This window comes from Camelus dromedarius, chromosome 1, assembly GCF_036321535.1.
Source record: "Camelus dromedarius isolate mCamDro1 chromosome 1, mCamDro1.pat, whole genome shotgun sequence".
NCBI classification, from domain to species: domain Eukaryota; kingdom Metazoa; phylum Chordata; class Mammalia; order Artiodactyla; family Camelidae; genus Camelus; species Camelus dromedarius.
This window is the reverse complement of record NC_087436.1, coordinates 83269756-83287473: the sequence shown is the minus strand read 5'-3', so window position 1 is coordinate 83287473 and position 17718 is coordinate 83269756. Positions and strand designations below refer to the sequence as shown.

Sequence of the window (17718 nt, the reverse complement as noted above, 5' to 3'; positions counted from 1 at the left end):
GACAGTACCTGCCACATAGCAGGCAATCAGTAAATTAATAAGTGAATGGCAAATATTAAGAATTACACTTCTAAAATATTTATAATTTTTATAGGTGAGAAATGGAAAGTTCTTTGATGTTTGAAACTTGCATTACTCTATTGTTGAGGATGAATATTTTTATGCATTTATTGATCAACTGTATTTTTCTCTTTTGTGATTTTTTTCATACTTTTTGTGCATTTATCTGTTGGATCCTTGATTTTAATGAACCCGTTACAATTGTAACTTATTAACAAATTTTTTGTGACTTTTGTCCCTAAAATAGATGTCATCAAATTAAGGAAACAATTGGCAAAATAAAATCAAATCTTTATAATCACAGAAAGAAAAGTACAAGCAGGAATAAATGTGAGTTCAAATACTGGATGACGCCATCTAGTGGAAAAGTAATTTTAACTTCTCTCTCTGAACCAGAGATTCCCAAATTTCAATGTCCCAAATTTGGTATTTATGGAACTTTATTAAAATATATATCCTAGCCTCTTCTCTACCTGGAGGTTTCTATCTCATTTAATGTGTATGATAACCCAAGAGTTGTGTTTCAATATTATCCACATTGAAAACCATAAAAATTTCACGTCAGGTTCCCATTGGTACATTGTGCTTTCCTTTTTCATCAGAATTTTCTCCAGCTTCACCGCAATAAGGAATTTTGCTGCTCTGATAACATTCATTAAATGTGTAGGCTGGACCAGCCCCTATGCTAACTGCTTTATTAGTATCATTTTATTTAATCCCCTCAACAACTCTAATAAGGTAGGTAGTACTATTATACTATTTTTACAGATGAGAAGATTGACGTAGAGAGTTTAAGAAACTTTCCCAAGATCACACAGCTAATATGGTCCCTGAGCCCAGAGCTCTGTGATGGGAAAGATCAGAGTCATGCCAATAGTAAAAAAAAAAAAAAAAAAAAAAAAGGACTAATGATTTTATAATTCTATGCTGTCACCTACATTCAGTTTAGTGTACTACATGCAGAAATGAGTTAGATTCCTTAATTAGTGAGGGCTGTTTAGGGACATTTTGCAACTAAATATTTACATGGTTTGGACCAATGCTTCACACACTCAGATGTTTCTTAAATATTAGATGTTGATTTGGGGTGCTATAAATTTGAAAATATTTTCAATATTCTGCTGTTACTCTCCATTTCCTCAATACTAATTTAAATTAAACTGATCTGCTTCAAACCTTCTATGTGGACGCAAACTGAAACTAATTTATATATAACTGGTTAGAAAACCCAGTTGATAGGGATCTCTCAGCCCGGGGAGGTGAGATGAGGCTAATGAAGCTGGTCTTAAGCATGGGTGCGTGCCCCAAACCTACAGGGCCAAGGTTCTGGCCTGCCCAGGGCCCTCTCTGTGCTGACAGAAGTCAAGCTCTACATCCCCATACCTCGCTGAAATGTATCTTTCCCATAGTTCACTCTTTCCCTAGGGCCCAAAGTATCAACTAACTGTACCTGAAAAATTAATTCCTACCACTGCCCTAGTAGGAAATAATGTGAAGGTAACACTGGAACTTTACAATAGGCCCTTTTAAGGGTACATCCCTGACAACTGCCCTATGCTGAAATCTTCTGAGCATTAGTGAACAAAGACCATCAAATAACGTAGTAGGTTTTTTTTTCTGAGCAAACAAACAATATAAAAGTTTCTCTACTTTTACACTGCTGAATGGAAGAGAAATCTGAACATATAATCTTGTATTTGCATCTATATATCCCTCACTCCCAACCCTACTTCCCAGGAGCTCAAAGTGTAAAATGATAAAGCCCAAAGATGCAAAAGGTTCAAGTCAATACTTAGCAAAACAAAGGGAAAAAATTGACCACTAACAAAGAATCTTCTACTATACTGAACTGGAAAGAATGGAGAAAATTAAAATAAAAATAGATAACATGAATTGAGCATTAATTTGTCCCAGGGACTCTTCCGAATGCTCTTTGCATAAAGTACCATATTTTAATCCCCAGGAGGGAATTTCATGAGGTAGGAACAACTATTAATCTCATTATACAGATAAGGAAACTGAGTAGTTAGGTCATTTGCTGGAGTCCTACAACTAGTAAACTATTTACCTGGAACCAAGCTGTCAAGCCCCAGAGCCCAAATACTTATCCAGTACACTAATAAGAAATAGATCAAACCAGCATCATTTCCTTGAAGAGTCAGAGGCAAACGTGGGGCGAAAAGCCCACTGAATAGATCACCCATTTAGCTTAAGGACACAGCTACTTAGACTCCTTGCTGTTTCCAAGCTCACTTACAGAAACAAATTAGTTGTGCTATTATTATGCGATTGAATTCACGATGAGTTCCGCAGGGTAAGAATCTGGACATCTCAGAGGTTAAGAAGACTAAGCCGTTCTTTTCAGGGTCTTAAATTCTTTTAAATTAAAGAATTTTAAAAAAAAAGCCAAACGACGTGACAGGAACTGTGGTAAAGACATAAAACAAAGTAATGCTTTTCACATACCCAATATGACAGTGGGTTTGAAACCTCATTTTGGTGATAACCACGTAGGTCCCAGCGTACCACTGTGTGACTGTGAGGTCCGGCCACTGGCTTCCTGGCACCCTTGCGATAGGCCCTGCTGAAAACTCAAGACATTTCTCACTTAAGCGCTCGTTTTGTTTGCAATGTGTAAACGCGCTGGAACAGCCGTAAGAGGTCCCGGCGGCAGGCTGAGCGCTCAATCTCCGAGCGGTGCAACGGGAAAAGCAGTCGGGTCCGGAGCGCATCCGGAACCAAAGAGCTAGCCGCCACCTGTCGGGGGCGGCCTTTCCAGAGCACCCGGGGGCGGGGCCTGGCCGACGGAGTTGGACTCAGAACCTTCGGCAGGAGAGGCCTGGACCCGGGCTGTCAGTCCCGGGCTGCCGGACCATGCTGAGCGGAGCGTGCGGCCGGCTCGCCTCAGCGCTGCGGGGGACACTCGCGCCGCCATCCGCCGTCGCCCGGAGGTGCCTGCACGCGTCAGGGTCGCTGTCGTCCGCCGAGAAAAGCGAGAGGACGAGGAAGCCGCCCCAGGCCTTCGACCCGGCGCTGCTGGAGTTCCTGGTGTGCCCGCTCTCCAAGAAGCCGCTCAGGTGAGATTCTCCCGCTGCGGGTGGCCTCCGGTCGCGGGGAGGGGACAAGTGGGCCGCACGGCCGTTTACAGCCACTGGGGAGCTTTTTAGGTCACTCCGGGTATTCTTCGCTGCCATTGTTTGGACCCGGGCCCGCCAGCTCGCAGGAAGGGCGAGAGGAGGCCGGAAGGGACCCGAGCTCTAAACCTCCGAGTCAAAGCGCCGACTCGTAGGCTTGGATCGAAGAGTTTCTATAGATAGGTTCGCCACTGGCTGCGCATTAGAATCGCCAGGGGACCTTTTTTAAAAATGCAGATTTCCAGGCACCACCCCAGGCGGGCCAAGTCTGTAGGTCTGAGTGAGGCCCTGAGCGATTAAATATTTTCTTAAAAGGACCCTAAGTAATTCTTTTGTACAGCCAGGTTTATGAACTCTTGGGATTCAGGACTAGTCCAAGGCATTCCGATTTTTAAGCCAAGATGATGGACAATATTGTAGTAGCTTCCGCATTCTTGTGAAAATGCCATGTACGATTCTAAGCATGTAAGCTACGTGTGCTGCCCTTTGGCTTTTGGTTCTGGACTAGCCGATTTTTGTAAAGGCCTTCTTAACCTTTAACCTAGAATCTTTCGGATAAATAGGGATTGACTCAATGTCAAGAATTGGACACATGTTACTGTTCACTGAACATCAAGGTCTTCCAAGCATTTTGTTTTCCATGATTCATTTTGTTTTGCTTTCCCCTCAGATATGAAGCATCGACAAATGAATTGATTAATGAAGAGTTAGGAATAGCCTATCCAGTTATTGATGGGATTCCTAATATGATACCACAGGCAGCTAGGATGACACATCAGAATAAGAAGCAAGAAGAAACGGAGCGGCATTAGATCATCCTTAGAAACAACACAGAACTAAATTTTCTAAAATACCACCTACTTAAAAAAAAAAAAAAAAAAAACAACAGGGTGGTGGGAAATAAGTCGGGGAGAAGAATGTTTTTGTCTCTCCCTACACTGACTGTCCTTATTCCCTTGGTGTCATTAGCAGGACTGTTATACTCAGCCTCTGTGGAAGAAAACTTCCCACAGGGCTGCACGAGCACAGCCAGCCTGTGCTTTTACAGTCTGCTCTTGCCGATCACCATCCCCGTTTATGTGTTCTTCCACCTTTGGACTTGGATGGGTATTAAACTCTTCAGGCATAACTGATGCAGCTGGAGCCAAGGTGGTCTATACTAATGATATGCCTGAATGTTTGTCTCTGAAAGCTCAACCACGTGGAAATACTGGAAACCCACTTAATTTGCGAGAAAGAGGTTTTGCCTAGCTCCTCAGAGGTTTAGGACTATGGGAGGCTTAAGCTGCAGAGGTTTCTTTATTGTACTTGGGTTCTGCACTTGTTTTTTGAAGGTGAATTATACTTGGTGTTTCAGAAGAAACATTTCAACAAAGTGTCTTGTTGGAAATTAATAGCCCCAACCATCATCTGCTGACTTTATTTCTTACCCCATTCATCTAAAAGTTACTAATTTGAAGTTTTATGTTTGTTTTAGATTCAGTCTTTGGTAAAATCACATGTTAAGAATGACAAATAATTCCAGAGGATTTCCCTGTAGAGAAATGCATTTGAACTAATGTCATATAAAACTAAAATAAAATGGAAATTTCACGAACTTGCAAAAATTCTGAGTTTGTAAAATTACCTTTGTCTTTTTAGCATCAGATGCTTATATTAACAATAATAAAATAAGACATTGACATTTTCCATAAAACAATTTGCAGGCTTTTTTTTTTTCTTTTGGTCACAAGACTGTGATTCTAAGAAAGAGAAAATATAAAATATTCTAAATTTTAAACTGTAAGCTGTGTTTAGAGAGGCACTTAATAGCCAAACTAGAGTGATTTCCCCGGAAAGTATATGCCTCTGGGGGTTAGAGGTGGGGTTGAAAGACTTGCAAATAGCTGATTATGTCCTATTGATTTAGGGCTATGTTTTGAGCCACATTTCCTGCCATAGAAGACCTATTTAGCACTACTAAGGGCATGAGCATTTGACACATTAAAAGTTACTGATTTTCCTGAATTTTAACAAGACTGATCAGTACAGTAACTGTCTCAGAGGTATAACATAAATGTTTCAGTAGTTACGCTAAAGAAACCTAAGAACTGAATATAAACTTAATTGATTTTTAATAGAATCTTAGTTTAACAGAAGCTGTAGACAGTGATTCTTCCCCTTCAAAAGAAAATTAAAACATGAGGTAAGATGTATTTTCTATTGCATTAATTCAATGTGTATACTGTAGTACAAGTTGTTTTTAAAATTACCCTATGGCAATATACAAATAACCCAGAAGACTATAGAGGTTCCCATCATTTCCTGAGATGGCATTATTCTTTTTAATTTACCCTAAATCTCACTATGGTCATGTAACCGAGCAGGACCCTGTAGGGTCTCCCATGGGCAGACCCCTCCCCCAGATCCTCTGCTGTAGCTCCTCTCTGAGTACCCAGTTAACAGTATTTCATGTATATTTCCTGAGTTTTGCAGATGCTAAATACCACCACCAAAGGGAAGAAATTAACTACTTGATGATTGTGCCCACGTAGTCCCCAGACTTTCTGGTGCCTAGGGATTAATAGTGTTGACAGCCCCGTTACCTCAACATCAACCAATCAAGTCTTAAGCCTTCTATATTTTGTCCACTACATTCTGCTACTTCTAGTAACCGTCTCAGATGTGACACCCTTTCTTGGGAATTCTCCATCGGTTTTCTAGTGGGTTCCTTTCCTAAGTTCCTCACAGCACAGCCTGTCCTTTATGGGGACTCCTTCACTAGCTTCCCATTTCAGAACTCATGCCACACGCACCATCACATTGACCGCACCACCTCCCAGTGCACTGTAAACCCACTGATTCTATCACTAATTGGGACTCTTCCTCCTCAACCATCAACTGACACAGTGGCATGGGACCTCTTGCCCCCTCAGAGCCTCTTAAGATTATCTTCCCTAGTGTCCTCATCCGCATCACTGACAGGGATCGTATTTAACCACCTTGTTAATGAGAGCCTTCCCACCAGCTTTTTAAGTGGGAATTTTTCACTCTGAGGATATAAAAAAGGCCTTGCTATGACCTACTCCCCCTCTGCATTTTCTTCCATTCTTGCAGAGGGGCTTTTAACGAAGTCTCTTTGAACTTCAGACTCTGCATCGGTAACATGGAAATGATGATACCTACTTCCAGAGCTGGTGGGCATTTTAAGTGAGGTAGGAAATATGAAGTTACCTGCTACAGCCAAGAGCCACAGTAAATTCTCACTAGTGCACATAGTCGAGGAGGGAAAGGCCTGTCCCCTTTTCTAAGTTCTGTCTCTCTTAGTGAAAGAGTCCATTTGGAGGTGACTGCTGTCTTCCACACATGCCACTAGGTGGCACTTCTGGCTAACTTACGGGACCCCTGGTAGCTAAGCAAGCAGGAGGAACCAGAGACTACACATGGGAAATGCAGAGCTAGGTAGCCGTATTCCACAAACACTAATTCACTCTCATGGCATCCACTAGATAGCCATGATCTCCACAGGGAATCCTGAGAAACAACCCGGATGGGGGAGGTGGAACTGAAGACATAAGGTGAGGAAGCAGGAGGGGTAGGGGTAGGTGAGAAGAGGGTTCCAGGCAGAAGACAGACTGTGAAAACGCAGGAAAGAGACTGTGGCCCGTTCAGGAAACGGAGGTGGTTACAGCTGACTAGAATGTGGCACACCATGTGTGCAGGGCAGTGGTGGGAGACCAGGCTGGAGCTGGGCAGGGGGCACATCAGGAAGGATTCGGGAGCTGTAATAACAGCGTTAATGCAAATGGACTTTATCGCTTTAAAATTGTTTTGGTATATGCAGCTGATAAACACTGGCTCTCCTTCACAAAAAAGGGAAAAAGCACATGCAAAATTGCAGGGGTTTTGTGTGTCATGGACCCCTTTGGTGGCAAGTCCTTATATTTGTACTAATATATTAGCCACCAGTCACATATAGATACTGAGCATTTGAAATGTGGCTAGTGTGACAGGACCTGAATTTTACATTTCATTTAATTTTAATTAAATAGCCACATATTGGACAGCACAGCCCTAGACTCCCTTTTTCTCCCACTACTACCCATGAAAGTTTTCTCACTCCAAAAACTAAACTTTATCTGCAGCAGGGGTCCAGCTCACTCTGCCTTGCAGATCTAGATTTCTGGCATGCAGGTAGAGACATGGACTACTCAGAAAAAATGGCTGTGATGCTGGAGTAGATCAGTTCCTGTGGGTCAGAGAGAGAGAGCTAGGTATCAGCAGCACAGAAGGAACAGCTGACGTCGTGGCATTGAGAAGGAGTGCAAAGTGAGAAAGACAACTACACCACGTTAGGTCCAGGGAGTGAGAGAAGCAGGCAGAAAAGGAGGCAAAGGACATGGGAAGGTAGCCAAGAGAAGGCAAGCCGCGCAGTTCCTGAGAGCTTGGAGGAGAAAGTAGTCAGAGGTTTCCAAGGCCATACATATATTTGAGATGGAAATGGGCAAGTTTCTACTGCAATTTACAAACAGAAAGTCACCTATGACTTTTATTAGAGCAGTTTGAGAGGGAGAAGAACCATTTCAGCCCTGGACAAACTACCCAGACGTTTATGAGGGAAAAAAAAAAACAAGAAGAAAAACTTCTATCTCGTTTCATGTTTCAGGATCACCTTGTTTTAACAGCCTAATCTATATCATTATTAATACATCTTACATGTAAAAAGAGCAGTTCTCAAAAGGCAGATAAACACACTGAACAGTCAGCAAGACTTCAATGTTAATTTTTGAGTTAATTTTATTTTTGAAAGCATTTCCCCAAAGGGGTAAGGAGTGCGGGGCAGGGTCAGCCGAAGCCCCTGTTGTTGTTGATGGCTACCTGAAGTGCTTCTTCCACCCTTTCCATTGTAGAGTATTTAGGGAGGTAGAGGACACTAAAACATGTCTGTGCTCTTATGGGATCTCTCTCATTCAAATTTTCAGGACAGCAAAATGTTATTTTCATGTTCTGTAAACCTTTTACTTGAATTCTGTCGGTTCCTGTAAGAAATACTAAAAGGAAGAATAAAAATGAGTGATCTGTTTCACTGAGACCAAAATTTATAGGGAGAAAATGTGTTTATTCAACACACACGTGCAGAGTCCTACACTGAGCTGCGCTGGAGACCATTATCAGACCACAAAGTCTGACACAGAGCCACTACTCTCAAGCAGCTTACAGTCTGGCTGGGAATATTAGATTGTATAGGAAAAGACAAACAGCAAGAGAAAAAAAGAAGGGTGTAAGGCAGCCGAGCAAGGTGCCATGGATCTAAGTCCCTCCTGAGTGTAAATGCTGTACTTCAGAGCAGGGAGAATCAGGCTGGGATGACCAGGAAGACTTCTGACAGTTGGGAATTAAGTTGAACCTTTAAAGAGGGAAAGGTTTAGAGGGGCAACAAGGAGGGAGGTGAAGGGTCAAGGCAGGGATGGATCTTCTGAGAAAGCTGGAGGTGGGAGGCACAGGGTGAGCTCTGGACACCTTGTCCCTTGTACGGACAAGAGAACTACTTGGCCAGAACAAAGATTTCCTCTAAGAGTTGAGATTGGAAAGTTAGGTTGGGCTTCTGAAGAAGTCTGAGTATCTTCCAACATACATGTTATCCATAAAAATAAGAATAAGAAGACAAATGTTTCTCAAAAATAAGTACGGAAACTGAGTAAGAAAATGAGAGAGAAAGTCATTAAACAAGTCTCAGGAAAACCACCAAGTCGGCATAAAACTGAGATCAAAATCTAAAGGTGAGGCAGAAAACTGGAGACAAGTGACTATACAGCTTGGTTAATCCCACAGAGCCTGGGTGACTGAATGATGACACAGTAACAGAAAGAAGGCTCAATATTTAGCTCAAAGAAAAGAACAGGCAGAGTTGAAAATCAAAGGAAAAAGACCTATATTAACATTTGGTTTTTGATGTTGGGACAGCCTGGCATAGAGGACATCAACTGGACTAGGAGTGGCTCTTACACTGTGACTCATTGTAAATGGTGCCTCTGACAAACAAGACTTCCTTATCTTACAAAAAGCCATGATTCTATAGAACTACTCCTGATGTAATACTTACCAAGGAATTTTTTCTTTTCCTCCAAAGTCAATTTGTGTAAAGCCTTCCAAAACATCACTATGGTGGGATGTGAATTGTCGTATCCTTGTGCATAATGTGCATTCTACAGAAAAATGCAAAAAAAAAAAAATTCAAGAATCAAACAAACAAAATTTTAATTTAAACTTCTTGGCCTGTATGAAGTACCTTTTCAAATGTTTCCCAGTCGTAATCTGTATTTCCAATAATCACATCCTTGAGTTCTTCAGGATGGAAAAATTCAATAATCTCCTTGTCACACACTTTATAAAATCCTCTTTGAAACTCTTCATAAACTGCCTTTACAGAGATGTTGAAGATGTAATTGACATACTTAGAAACATAGTCTCTCCTTTAACGAAACAAAAAATGATTTCAGCTTATTGTAATATCCTGAACAAAAGTAGGGGAGGGGGTGAAAAGAATGATAAAAATAAAGAGCTAGAACACCTAACAACCGGTGCCATGAACTTAGAGCTGTGTTTCACATATTATCTAATTTAATCTTCATAAAATTCTCTGAGGCAGGTTCTTGGGGCATTTTGGTGAAGAGGAAACTGAGCCACAGTGAAGGTACATGATGCTCAAGGTCACGCAGTTAGGAGAATTGTCAGATTAGAAAAGAGGAAGTTTGGAAGAATAAAACCTGACCTGTTATCGGTGATCAGCTCTGGGGAATGGGCTGGGGAGATGGAGGAAACTTTTCATATTTTATCTTACACTCTTCTGTACTGTATGAATTTGTCAAAGTGAGTAATATTATTTGTGGTTAGACACAAACAAAAAGGGGATTTATGCATCTAGCTATGATGAGCAGCTGGCAGCAAATGTTCCCAGCCGGAAGAACTAGAAAGAGCCGGGTAACACACCAAAGCACATCTAGCTCCAGGCTTCCGAATCTGAGTCAAGACTCAAGAAGCCTCAGGACTAAGAGAGAAGAGAACTCTCTGAGGTGAGCCCAGCACTCGACTTGCAGTTTCTTCCTTTGGGCACGTTTGCTAATTCTTTTACGGAAAGGGGCCAGAGGCAGTCAGTCATACTATGGATAAATTGGGGCTTATCCATAAAATGTACCCAAGAGCTAGAAGTGTTCTGTTTCTTGATCTGCAAACTTATAATCTGTATACTTTTCTGTATGTTATGCTACAATACAAAGGTTTTTAAAATAAAGATTTAAAAAAAATCAAAGAAAAACATTTGGCTTAGGCTAGCAGGCTAACTAGACATCTCTTTGCTACTCTGCCCAGTTATCAAGGGAACATTCATTCTATGATCCCAAACTCTATGGCTTTAAATGGCATCCCATTAGGTACCAGGAAATCAAGATACCACAGCAACCTCTAATATTAACAAAACTAAGTGCCTGCTAGGGACCGGGCACCGCTGTGGACCACTCTAGGTACTGGATATAGTACAGTGGTGAGCAACGCAGACCAAGTCCCTGCCATCACGCAGCTCCTTAGAGCTGGGGGAAACACTGATAAGTAAAGAAGCAAAAAATCCAAAAGGTAGGTAATGTGTGACATGAAAAGAAAAAGTAAAGCAGGGCAAGGGGATAAAGAGAGAAGTCAGTGGTATCATTCTAGACAAGAAGATAAAGGAAGGCCTCCCCAAGAAAGCCATTTCCTTCTCAGCCAGAATACAAAGTCCAGGAGACACACTCATATACACAATATGCACCAACTCTCTGCCTTATTGAAAAGTGATTACTTAAGAAAGGAAAATGATAATTACAAGGAATTTTTAGAGTCCAGTGAAATAAATACAGTGTATAAAAAACCCAAACATTTCATTTCTTTGTACCTACTTGTTAGTCTGGCTGACAATTACGTGACTTCCATCAGGAATTAAGTCTACATCATTTTTGTCCCAGTGCACCTGTAACCACAAATGAACTCATATAGTATCTCCCAAGTAATCATAAACATCTACTATCAACAAAAACACTTTGGAGCACACCTCTTTTCCTCAAAAATTTGTAGAAATGTACTTTTTTGTCATAAAAATGAGCGAGAAATGTATAAATAAAAAATTACCACCTTTATCATGCAGAATGGAAAATGAATTTTTTACAAAAACTTGAATTATCTATTTCAGCTGATCATACTAAAAAAATTAATTGGAAAATCGCCACCTCAGTATTCACTTTATACAGTACAGACCCAGTGTGGTAGATTAGCAAAAAAAAAAAAAAAAAAAAAAAAAAAAAAGGCCACCAGTTCCTCCCATCCCGGTATTCTTGCCCCTCTGCAATGTGACCCACCTCCCATCAAGAGGGGAGTCTATTTCTTTGGCCCGTGTATCTGGGTGAGGCCATGTGAAGTACTCTGGCCAACAGGGTATGGCAGGAGCAAAACCTTGAAAAGAAGCTGAGGTGTTGGGGCCTGCCATCTCTTTCCACTCTGTGTAACCCTGAGACCACTCTGTGAAGACGCCTCAGAGCCTGGAGGACAAGAGACCACTAGCACAGAGACAGCTGTTCCAGAGGACACCCCATAAACTGACCAGCCTGCCAATGACCAGGTATGTGAGCAAGGCCACTGTGGACCGTGCAGCCCGGCCAAGTCAGCCCTGTCTGGAAACCCACAGAATCACGTTTCTTGCTTTAAGCCACTAAGTTTAGATGTTGGCTGCTAAATAGTAAAAGCTAACTGATACACCCTGCTCATGAAAAATGAAAACAAAACAAAACAAAAGCACCTTTTGTACTAGCTTGGTTCAGTTTGGTTTTTTACTAAAGGTACGTATACAAAGGTTAATCAGTTTAAATATGATCTGCAATTTCATTATTGTTACTCACATTAAAACAGACGTGAAATACTTCCCCAAAGTCATTGCCTTCATCATCCAGAAGTGTTTGCAAACTCCTAAGGAACAAATGATTTTGTGTTTAAGAAATCAATAATCACGACAGCTACACTAAAATAAACGTCAAGAGCATGCCTGTTCTCAAGGTGGGGGGTCAGGGTCAGTTCACAGCACCTGTTTCTGTGTATTAAGAGTCTAACTAGGGCCAGACCTCACCCAAGGTGTGAGAATGGAGGTTTATTTGCAATTCTGTAGGCTCTCCACCTAATTCCCAGCTCTCTTCCCTCCACCCCAACTTTTACCCCGTGACTGTAGGCATCTGTTCTGAAAAGGAAAGCTAACACACTCACTGATACAGAAACTCAAACTGGTGTCACCTTTCCTTGAGCTTTTAAATTTTACTTACAGAATAATAGATGTCCTTTTAATTATCAAGTTATCTCTTAAAATTTTTGAGGAATAGGTGGGTCAAAAGACCTTCTCTGTATCTCCTGTCCCAATATCCTCAAGCTTAAGACAGACAAGAAATTTCACTGCCTTAATTGTCTCAAGGCATCTGTGAGAACAGAGGTTATATCAGCATGGAGGTCAGTCTTTTTATATTTCCATCTTCTGTTGTTCTAATGGTACTTTATAAAATTTCTTTTAAAGTAATACATTGCTTATTATAGTATGTGGTCCTTCACTCATTTATTCATTCAACAAACACTAAGTACTTGATATGGCAGGCATAAGGGATATTAAGTTGAGACATAAATTATTATCAATAAGCCCTGAGAATAGTAGGGTTGATGAAAGTCTTACCTACAGTGCTATCAGGTATGTGCAGCCAGAAACAATATAAAGGTACAATTTGGGAGAGCCTGCTTAACTCTTTCTGAAGGGATGTATGTCACTGGGGAAGGCCTCTGGGAGAAGGTGGAATCCAAGTTGACTTTCTCCTTCTCCCTTGATGGATTTTTTTTATTACCATACTGTGATAAGATGCTGGGTCTTTTATTATGGAATCAGGATAAAAATAGACTGTATTTTATTCACTGTGTTTTTTGGGGGGTGAGGGAGAGTAATGGGAACTTGGCTGACAAATTTGGATTCATCGTAATACTTGGTTCATGATACTCTGTCATTATATGTCCATCTACAGTTTATTTGCTTATTTATGGGTGTGTTTATGAAGAACATCTGTGAACCTGCCTCCCCAAACAAGAACTAAAACATTGCCAACATCTTATACCTACCTATCAGGGGTACCTCCCTTATCTTATTTTTCTACCACCCCCTAAATGTTACACAAATATTTACGATTTGAAGAGGATCTTTTCATCAAAGTATCTCTTGATGAACAGGGAACTTCCTTCATCTTACTGCAATTAAATTTATCAATCCTTCCTTTAATGTACCAACATTAACTTTTTATGTCTTGCTTGAGAAGTCCCAACGGTGAGAAAGGTATGTGTCCATATTTTCATCATTTTTGCATTCAATATTTAAGTCCTTTATCCATACAGAGTTGATTTTTTTTGTATGCCCTAAGATGCCTGCCCTCATTTTTTCCCTGGATGCATTAACTGACTAGTACTTCTATTCCCACTGATTTAATCTACTACCTCTAACAAAGTGCCATGTGTGTAGGGTCAGTTTCTGTGCTCTCCTGTCCCACTAGAAAGCCTGCATCAATACCATACTGCCCTAACTAATGCAGCTTTCTAATAACCCTTGATACCTGGTTGGCTAGGTTCCCCATCCTTATTCACCTTACAAATTATTTCTGGCTATTCCTGGCCCTTTGTTCATCTATATAAATTTTAAATCAGCACGTCAAGTTTTTGTTTTTTTTTCTTTTTTAAACCTGCTAGGATTAAAATAGGAGTTGCAATGAATATAGAGATCAGTGATTCTCCAAGTGTGACCCAGACCAACAACTTGTGGGAATCCCTAAGGCCTTTATAGGGGTCCACAAAGTCAAAACTGTTTTCTTAATACTAAGATGTTACCTCCTTCACATTCTGTTGTGAGTACAAGGCAGAATTTTCTAGGGGCTATATGAAAGCTAACAGATGAGTGTGTATTTCTGTATTTAAAATATGTCTCACTTTTAACTTCCAATACTGTAAATACCGACAAATGTAAACAATGTAAGATATACATAAAAGCTCTCCGGGGTCCTCTCTTAATTTTTAAGAGAGTCTTAAGACATAAAAGTTTGAGTAATGCTAATACATATTTAATGATCTTTACCTTTACTGAGTTTATGTATATTTGGTTTATTAAGTCTTCTTATGCATAAGCTTTCAATGTTTTCAGTTAAAAAAAATTATCTCCTCCTTTCTAAACCTCTCAATATTTTTTTCCTTATAAGTATAGTTAGTATATTGGTTAATAATGGGATTCTGGAGCCAGACTGCCTATATTCAAATCATGGTTCTGTCACTGTGGGGTCTGGGGCAAGCTACCTCACTTGTGTGCGTTTCAGTTTCCTAATCTGTAAAATAGGAATAATAGGATCATACTCCTGTTCTCATTCTTTTAAAAATCTCCACAGTATTCCACTGTGTAAATATACCAAAAATACTAATTCCCTTACTGAGGAACTAGACATGCGCATCAGTGTTACACAGATCTTTGCGTGACTGTGTGTTTCTGAGTGGGAAATGTCTAAAGGTCAAAGGAGCAAACGTGTTTTGATGCTAAGTACAGTAGTCCCCCCTTATCCACGGTTTTGCTTTATGCCGTTCCATGAAGCAGGATGAAATCTCAGGCCCTCCCACTCTGTCTGTCCGGTACATGAGTCATCCCTTTCTCCAGCAGATCCCTAGTCACCTAGAAGCTGTCTTGTGACCCCTGCAGCATCAAAGTGCTTGTGTTCTAGTGACCCTTATTTTACTTAATATTGGGCCCAAAGCGCAAGAGCAGTGATGCTGGCAATTCAGATGTGCCAGAGGGAAGCATGAAGAGTATCCTTTAAGTGAAAAGGCAGAAGTTCTTGAGTTAATAAGGAAAGAAAAGAAAAAAAATCATACGCTGAGATTGCTAGGACCTCCAGTAAGAAAAGAATCTTCCATCTGTGAAACTGAAGAAAGAAAAAGAAACTCATGCTGTTGTGCCTCAACTGTAAAAGTTACAGGCAAGGTGCATGACAAGTGCTCAGTTAGGATGGAAAAGGCATTAGGTTTGTACAATAAGGTATTTGGAGAGAGAGAGAGACCACATTCACATAACTTTTATTACACTGTATTGTTATAATTGTTCTACTTCATTGTTAGTCATTATTAATCTCATACTGTGCTGACTGTATACACTAAGTTTTATCATAGTTATGTCATGTCTAGAGGAAAACAGGGTAGATACAGGGTTCAACACTACCCATGGTCTCAGGCATCCACTGGGGGTGCTGGAACACATCTCCCACAGGTAAGGGGGTACCGCTATATAGCCACCCTGTGCGCTGAAAACAAGTTACCAGTTTACACTTCCACTCACAATTCCTCAAATTAGAGGGTTCCCACACCCTTGCTGACACGACCATCACCAGCATTTCCAACCACTGTCAACTTGAAATGCATATTAGCCTCTTATTTTAGTATGCATTCCACGATCACTAGTGAGATTGACCGTCTTTTATTTTATGAGCCATTTCTATTGCTTCTTCTGTGAGTTGCCTTCTTGTATACTCTGACAACGTTTCTTACAGGAACGCTTTACAGAGTAGGGATATTAACCCTTTCTATTATGTGTTACCAATATATTTTCAAGGTGGTGGCTTGTCTTTTAACTTAGAAGTAAGTTTTCATTTTAAAGGTGATGATGTGAAACAACTTTTAAAATAAACATCACTTGCAGGCTGTGCACCGAAGTGTAACTTGTGCTCTGTCACGACTGTCTCTACACAAATAAAGTCCAAAGGTTAATGCAAGCAGTGAGGACTAATACAAAAAACCAACTTTTCTTAATTTTAGAAAGTCAAATTCTTATCTAACAATTCTTGTCAAAGTTAAAACTGGTTTAAAGTATCTAGAATGCTACTGTTGAATGTGAAAACACTACAGGGGTGTGTGTGTGTTTAAATATTTATCTAAATATATGTTATACAGAGTTCTGAAAAAAACAGTTATGTTAACTTACTTTCCCAAAACAGGACTGAGTTCTTTCAAGTCTTCTAATGATGGTGTTTGGTCCAAAAGTTTCTTAAACAGAGCCAGTGGGAAAGGGATGTTGGCAACATTGCAATTGAACAGACAAAGTCCACACAGAACCCCAAAGAAGAAGTAACTCTTCTTCTCAAATAGAGGCTGAAAAGAAAAAAAAACTTAATATACGATGAATTTTTAGCAGTACAATGGAGTATTTATATTAAGTAAACCTTTTCACAAAATCAAATCACAAATTAAAACCAAAAAATTTGAGGTAAGAATATTTAGAGTTTATATTCAATCAGTAAGTCAATTTAAATCCTTGCCACAGTTTTGGTTACTAAATGCGTTAACAGGATGGGGTGAGGGTATAGGAGAGCTGCTGCTGAGTGGGAAAAAACTGCAATGAGTAGCAAATTAGTCCTAGAAATCAAATGCACAGTAGAGTGAAGAGGGACAACAATACCCTATCACAGTCATCAAACTTGCTGAGATACCAGACCTTAATCATTCCAACCACTAAAAAGAAACAAGTGATGTGACAGAGGTGTTAATTATCACTAAAATGGCAACCATATTATAATATAAATGTATCAAATCAACATGTTATACAACTTAAATTTATATAATCTTATAAGTCAAATATATTTCAATAAAAAATAAAAGTATTAACAGGAATACAAACACATGAGGCTCGTAGTCCTTATAAACTAAAGGTTTCATAATTTCTTTTCATAGCCTTTGTCTTTAAATTCATTGGGGCAAAACAGAACTAAAAGAATGAATGCCTGAGAAAGGAAGGGTTCATTTTAATCTACACATTGTATAAATGGTCAAAAACACACACATATATATATATATGTATATATATATGGCTTAAGTTCTCCATGTGGACATGGAAACTCAGGGAGAGGTCTGCATGTTAGAGAAAATAACACATTTTTAGAATTAAAATTTATCTCCATAATTATATCACTAATTCCTCTCCTATTTATATAGAACAGTCTACAGAACCTAATTTTCTATGGTGCATGATATGCCTTTTCTATCAGGAAATAGCATAAGCAAAGAAAAAGAGGACTTACCTTGACAGGAAACCACATGCAGGAAGCCTCTTCAGGATATGTGAACAAGCCGTACTCTGGTCGGGTCATTTCTTTAAACAGACAGTGGAAAAACTCTGCCCTGACACCTCCAAAGTCATATCCAATTTCTCCACTAAATGAAACCTAAGGAAACAGAGTAAATGATGCATCACTTGCAGAACTCTGTATTGCTGTATTCAATCTCATTTAATAATTATTTGTGGACCCAAGTGTTTGGTAGGCACTGTGGTAAGCAAGTTACTCATGTTATATTTAATTTTCCTATTAATCCTATGAGGGTGGAGAGGCTTCAAGAACTTGACCAACTTTCCCAAGGTTACACAGCTGCTAAGACTTAACCCTCTGTCTGCCAAACCCAAGAGTCTGATGTCTTTACATTA

The 17718-nt window shown here is 40.0% G+C and overlaps 3 protein-coding genes and 1 long non-coding RNA gene across 6 annotated transcripts in view; 2 read left to right on the top strand and 2 right to left on the bottom strand.

Moving 5' to 3' along the window:
• LOC116147394 (uncharacterized) overlaps positions 1–2769 on the bottom strand; it is a 35652-nt gene extending 32883 nt beyond the window's left edge. The window contains exon 1 of one of the 2 annotated variants that reach the window (XR_004130948.2): positions 2527–2769. This is a non-coding gene — a long non-coding RNA (uncharacterized LOC116147394). The remainder of the gene's footprint in view (positions 1–2526) is intronic. The other variant, XR_004130947.2, reaches the window with a different exon arrangement.
• A 67-nt stretch (positions 2770–2836) lies between these two features.
• On the top strand, positions 2837–4098 carry PYURF (PIGY upstream open reading frame). The gene is made up of 2 exons (XM_010983097.3): positions 2837–3137; positions 3865–4098. Exons 1-2 carry the CDS (start codon positions 2935–2937, stop codon positions 4004–4006), a joined length of 345 nt encoding a protein of 114 aa, XP_010981399.1. The 5' UTR covers positions 2837–2934; the 3' UTR covers positions 4007–4098.
• A 13-nt stretch (positions 4099–4111) lies between these two features.
• On the top strand, positions 4112–4801 carry PIGY (phosphatidylinositol glycan anchor biosynthesis class Y). Its single transcript, XM_010983096.3, has one exon. It carries the CDS (start codon positions 4112–4114, stop codon positions 4325–4327), a length of 216 nt encoding a protein of 71 aa, XP_010981398.1. The 3' UTR covers positions 4328–4801.
• A 3151-nt stretch (positions 4802–7952) lies between these two features.
• HERC5 (HECT and RLD domain containing E3 ubiquitin protein ligase 5) overlaps positions 7953–17718 on the bottom strand; it is a 37869-nt gene continuing 28103 nt past the window's right edge. For both annotated transcript variants that reach the window (XM_031433767.2, XM_031433769.2), the window contains 7 exons: positions 17318–17461; positions 16225–16391; positions 12095–12161; positions 11102–11172; positions 9463–9646; positions 9277–9379; positions 7953–8224 (listed from right to left, as the gene is read on the bottom strand). In XM_031433767.2, the coding sequence (XP_031289627.1) occupies positions 8019–8224; positions 9277–9379; positions 9463–9646; positions 11102–11172; positions 12095–12161; positions 16225–16391; positions 17318–17461 (942 nt within the window). In that variant the 3' untranslated portion in view covers positions 7953–8018. The remainder of the gene's footprint in view (positions 8225–9276; positions 9380–9462; positions 9647–11101; positions 11173–12094; positions 12162–16224; positions 16392–17317; positions 17462–17718) is intronic.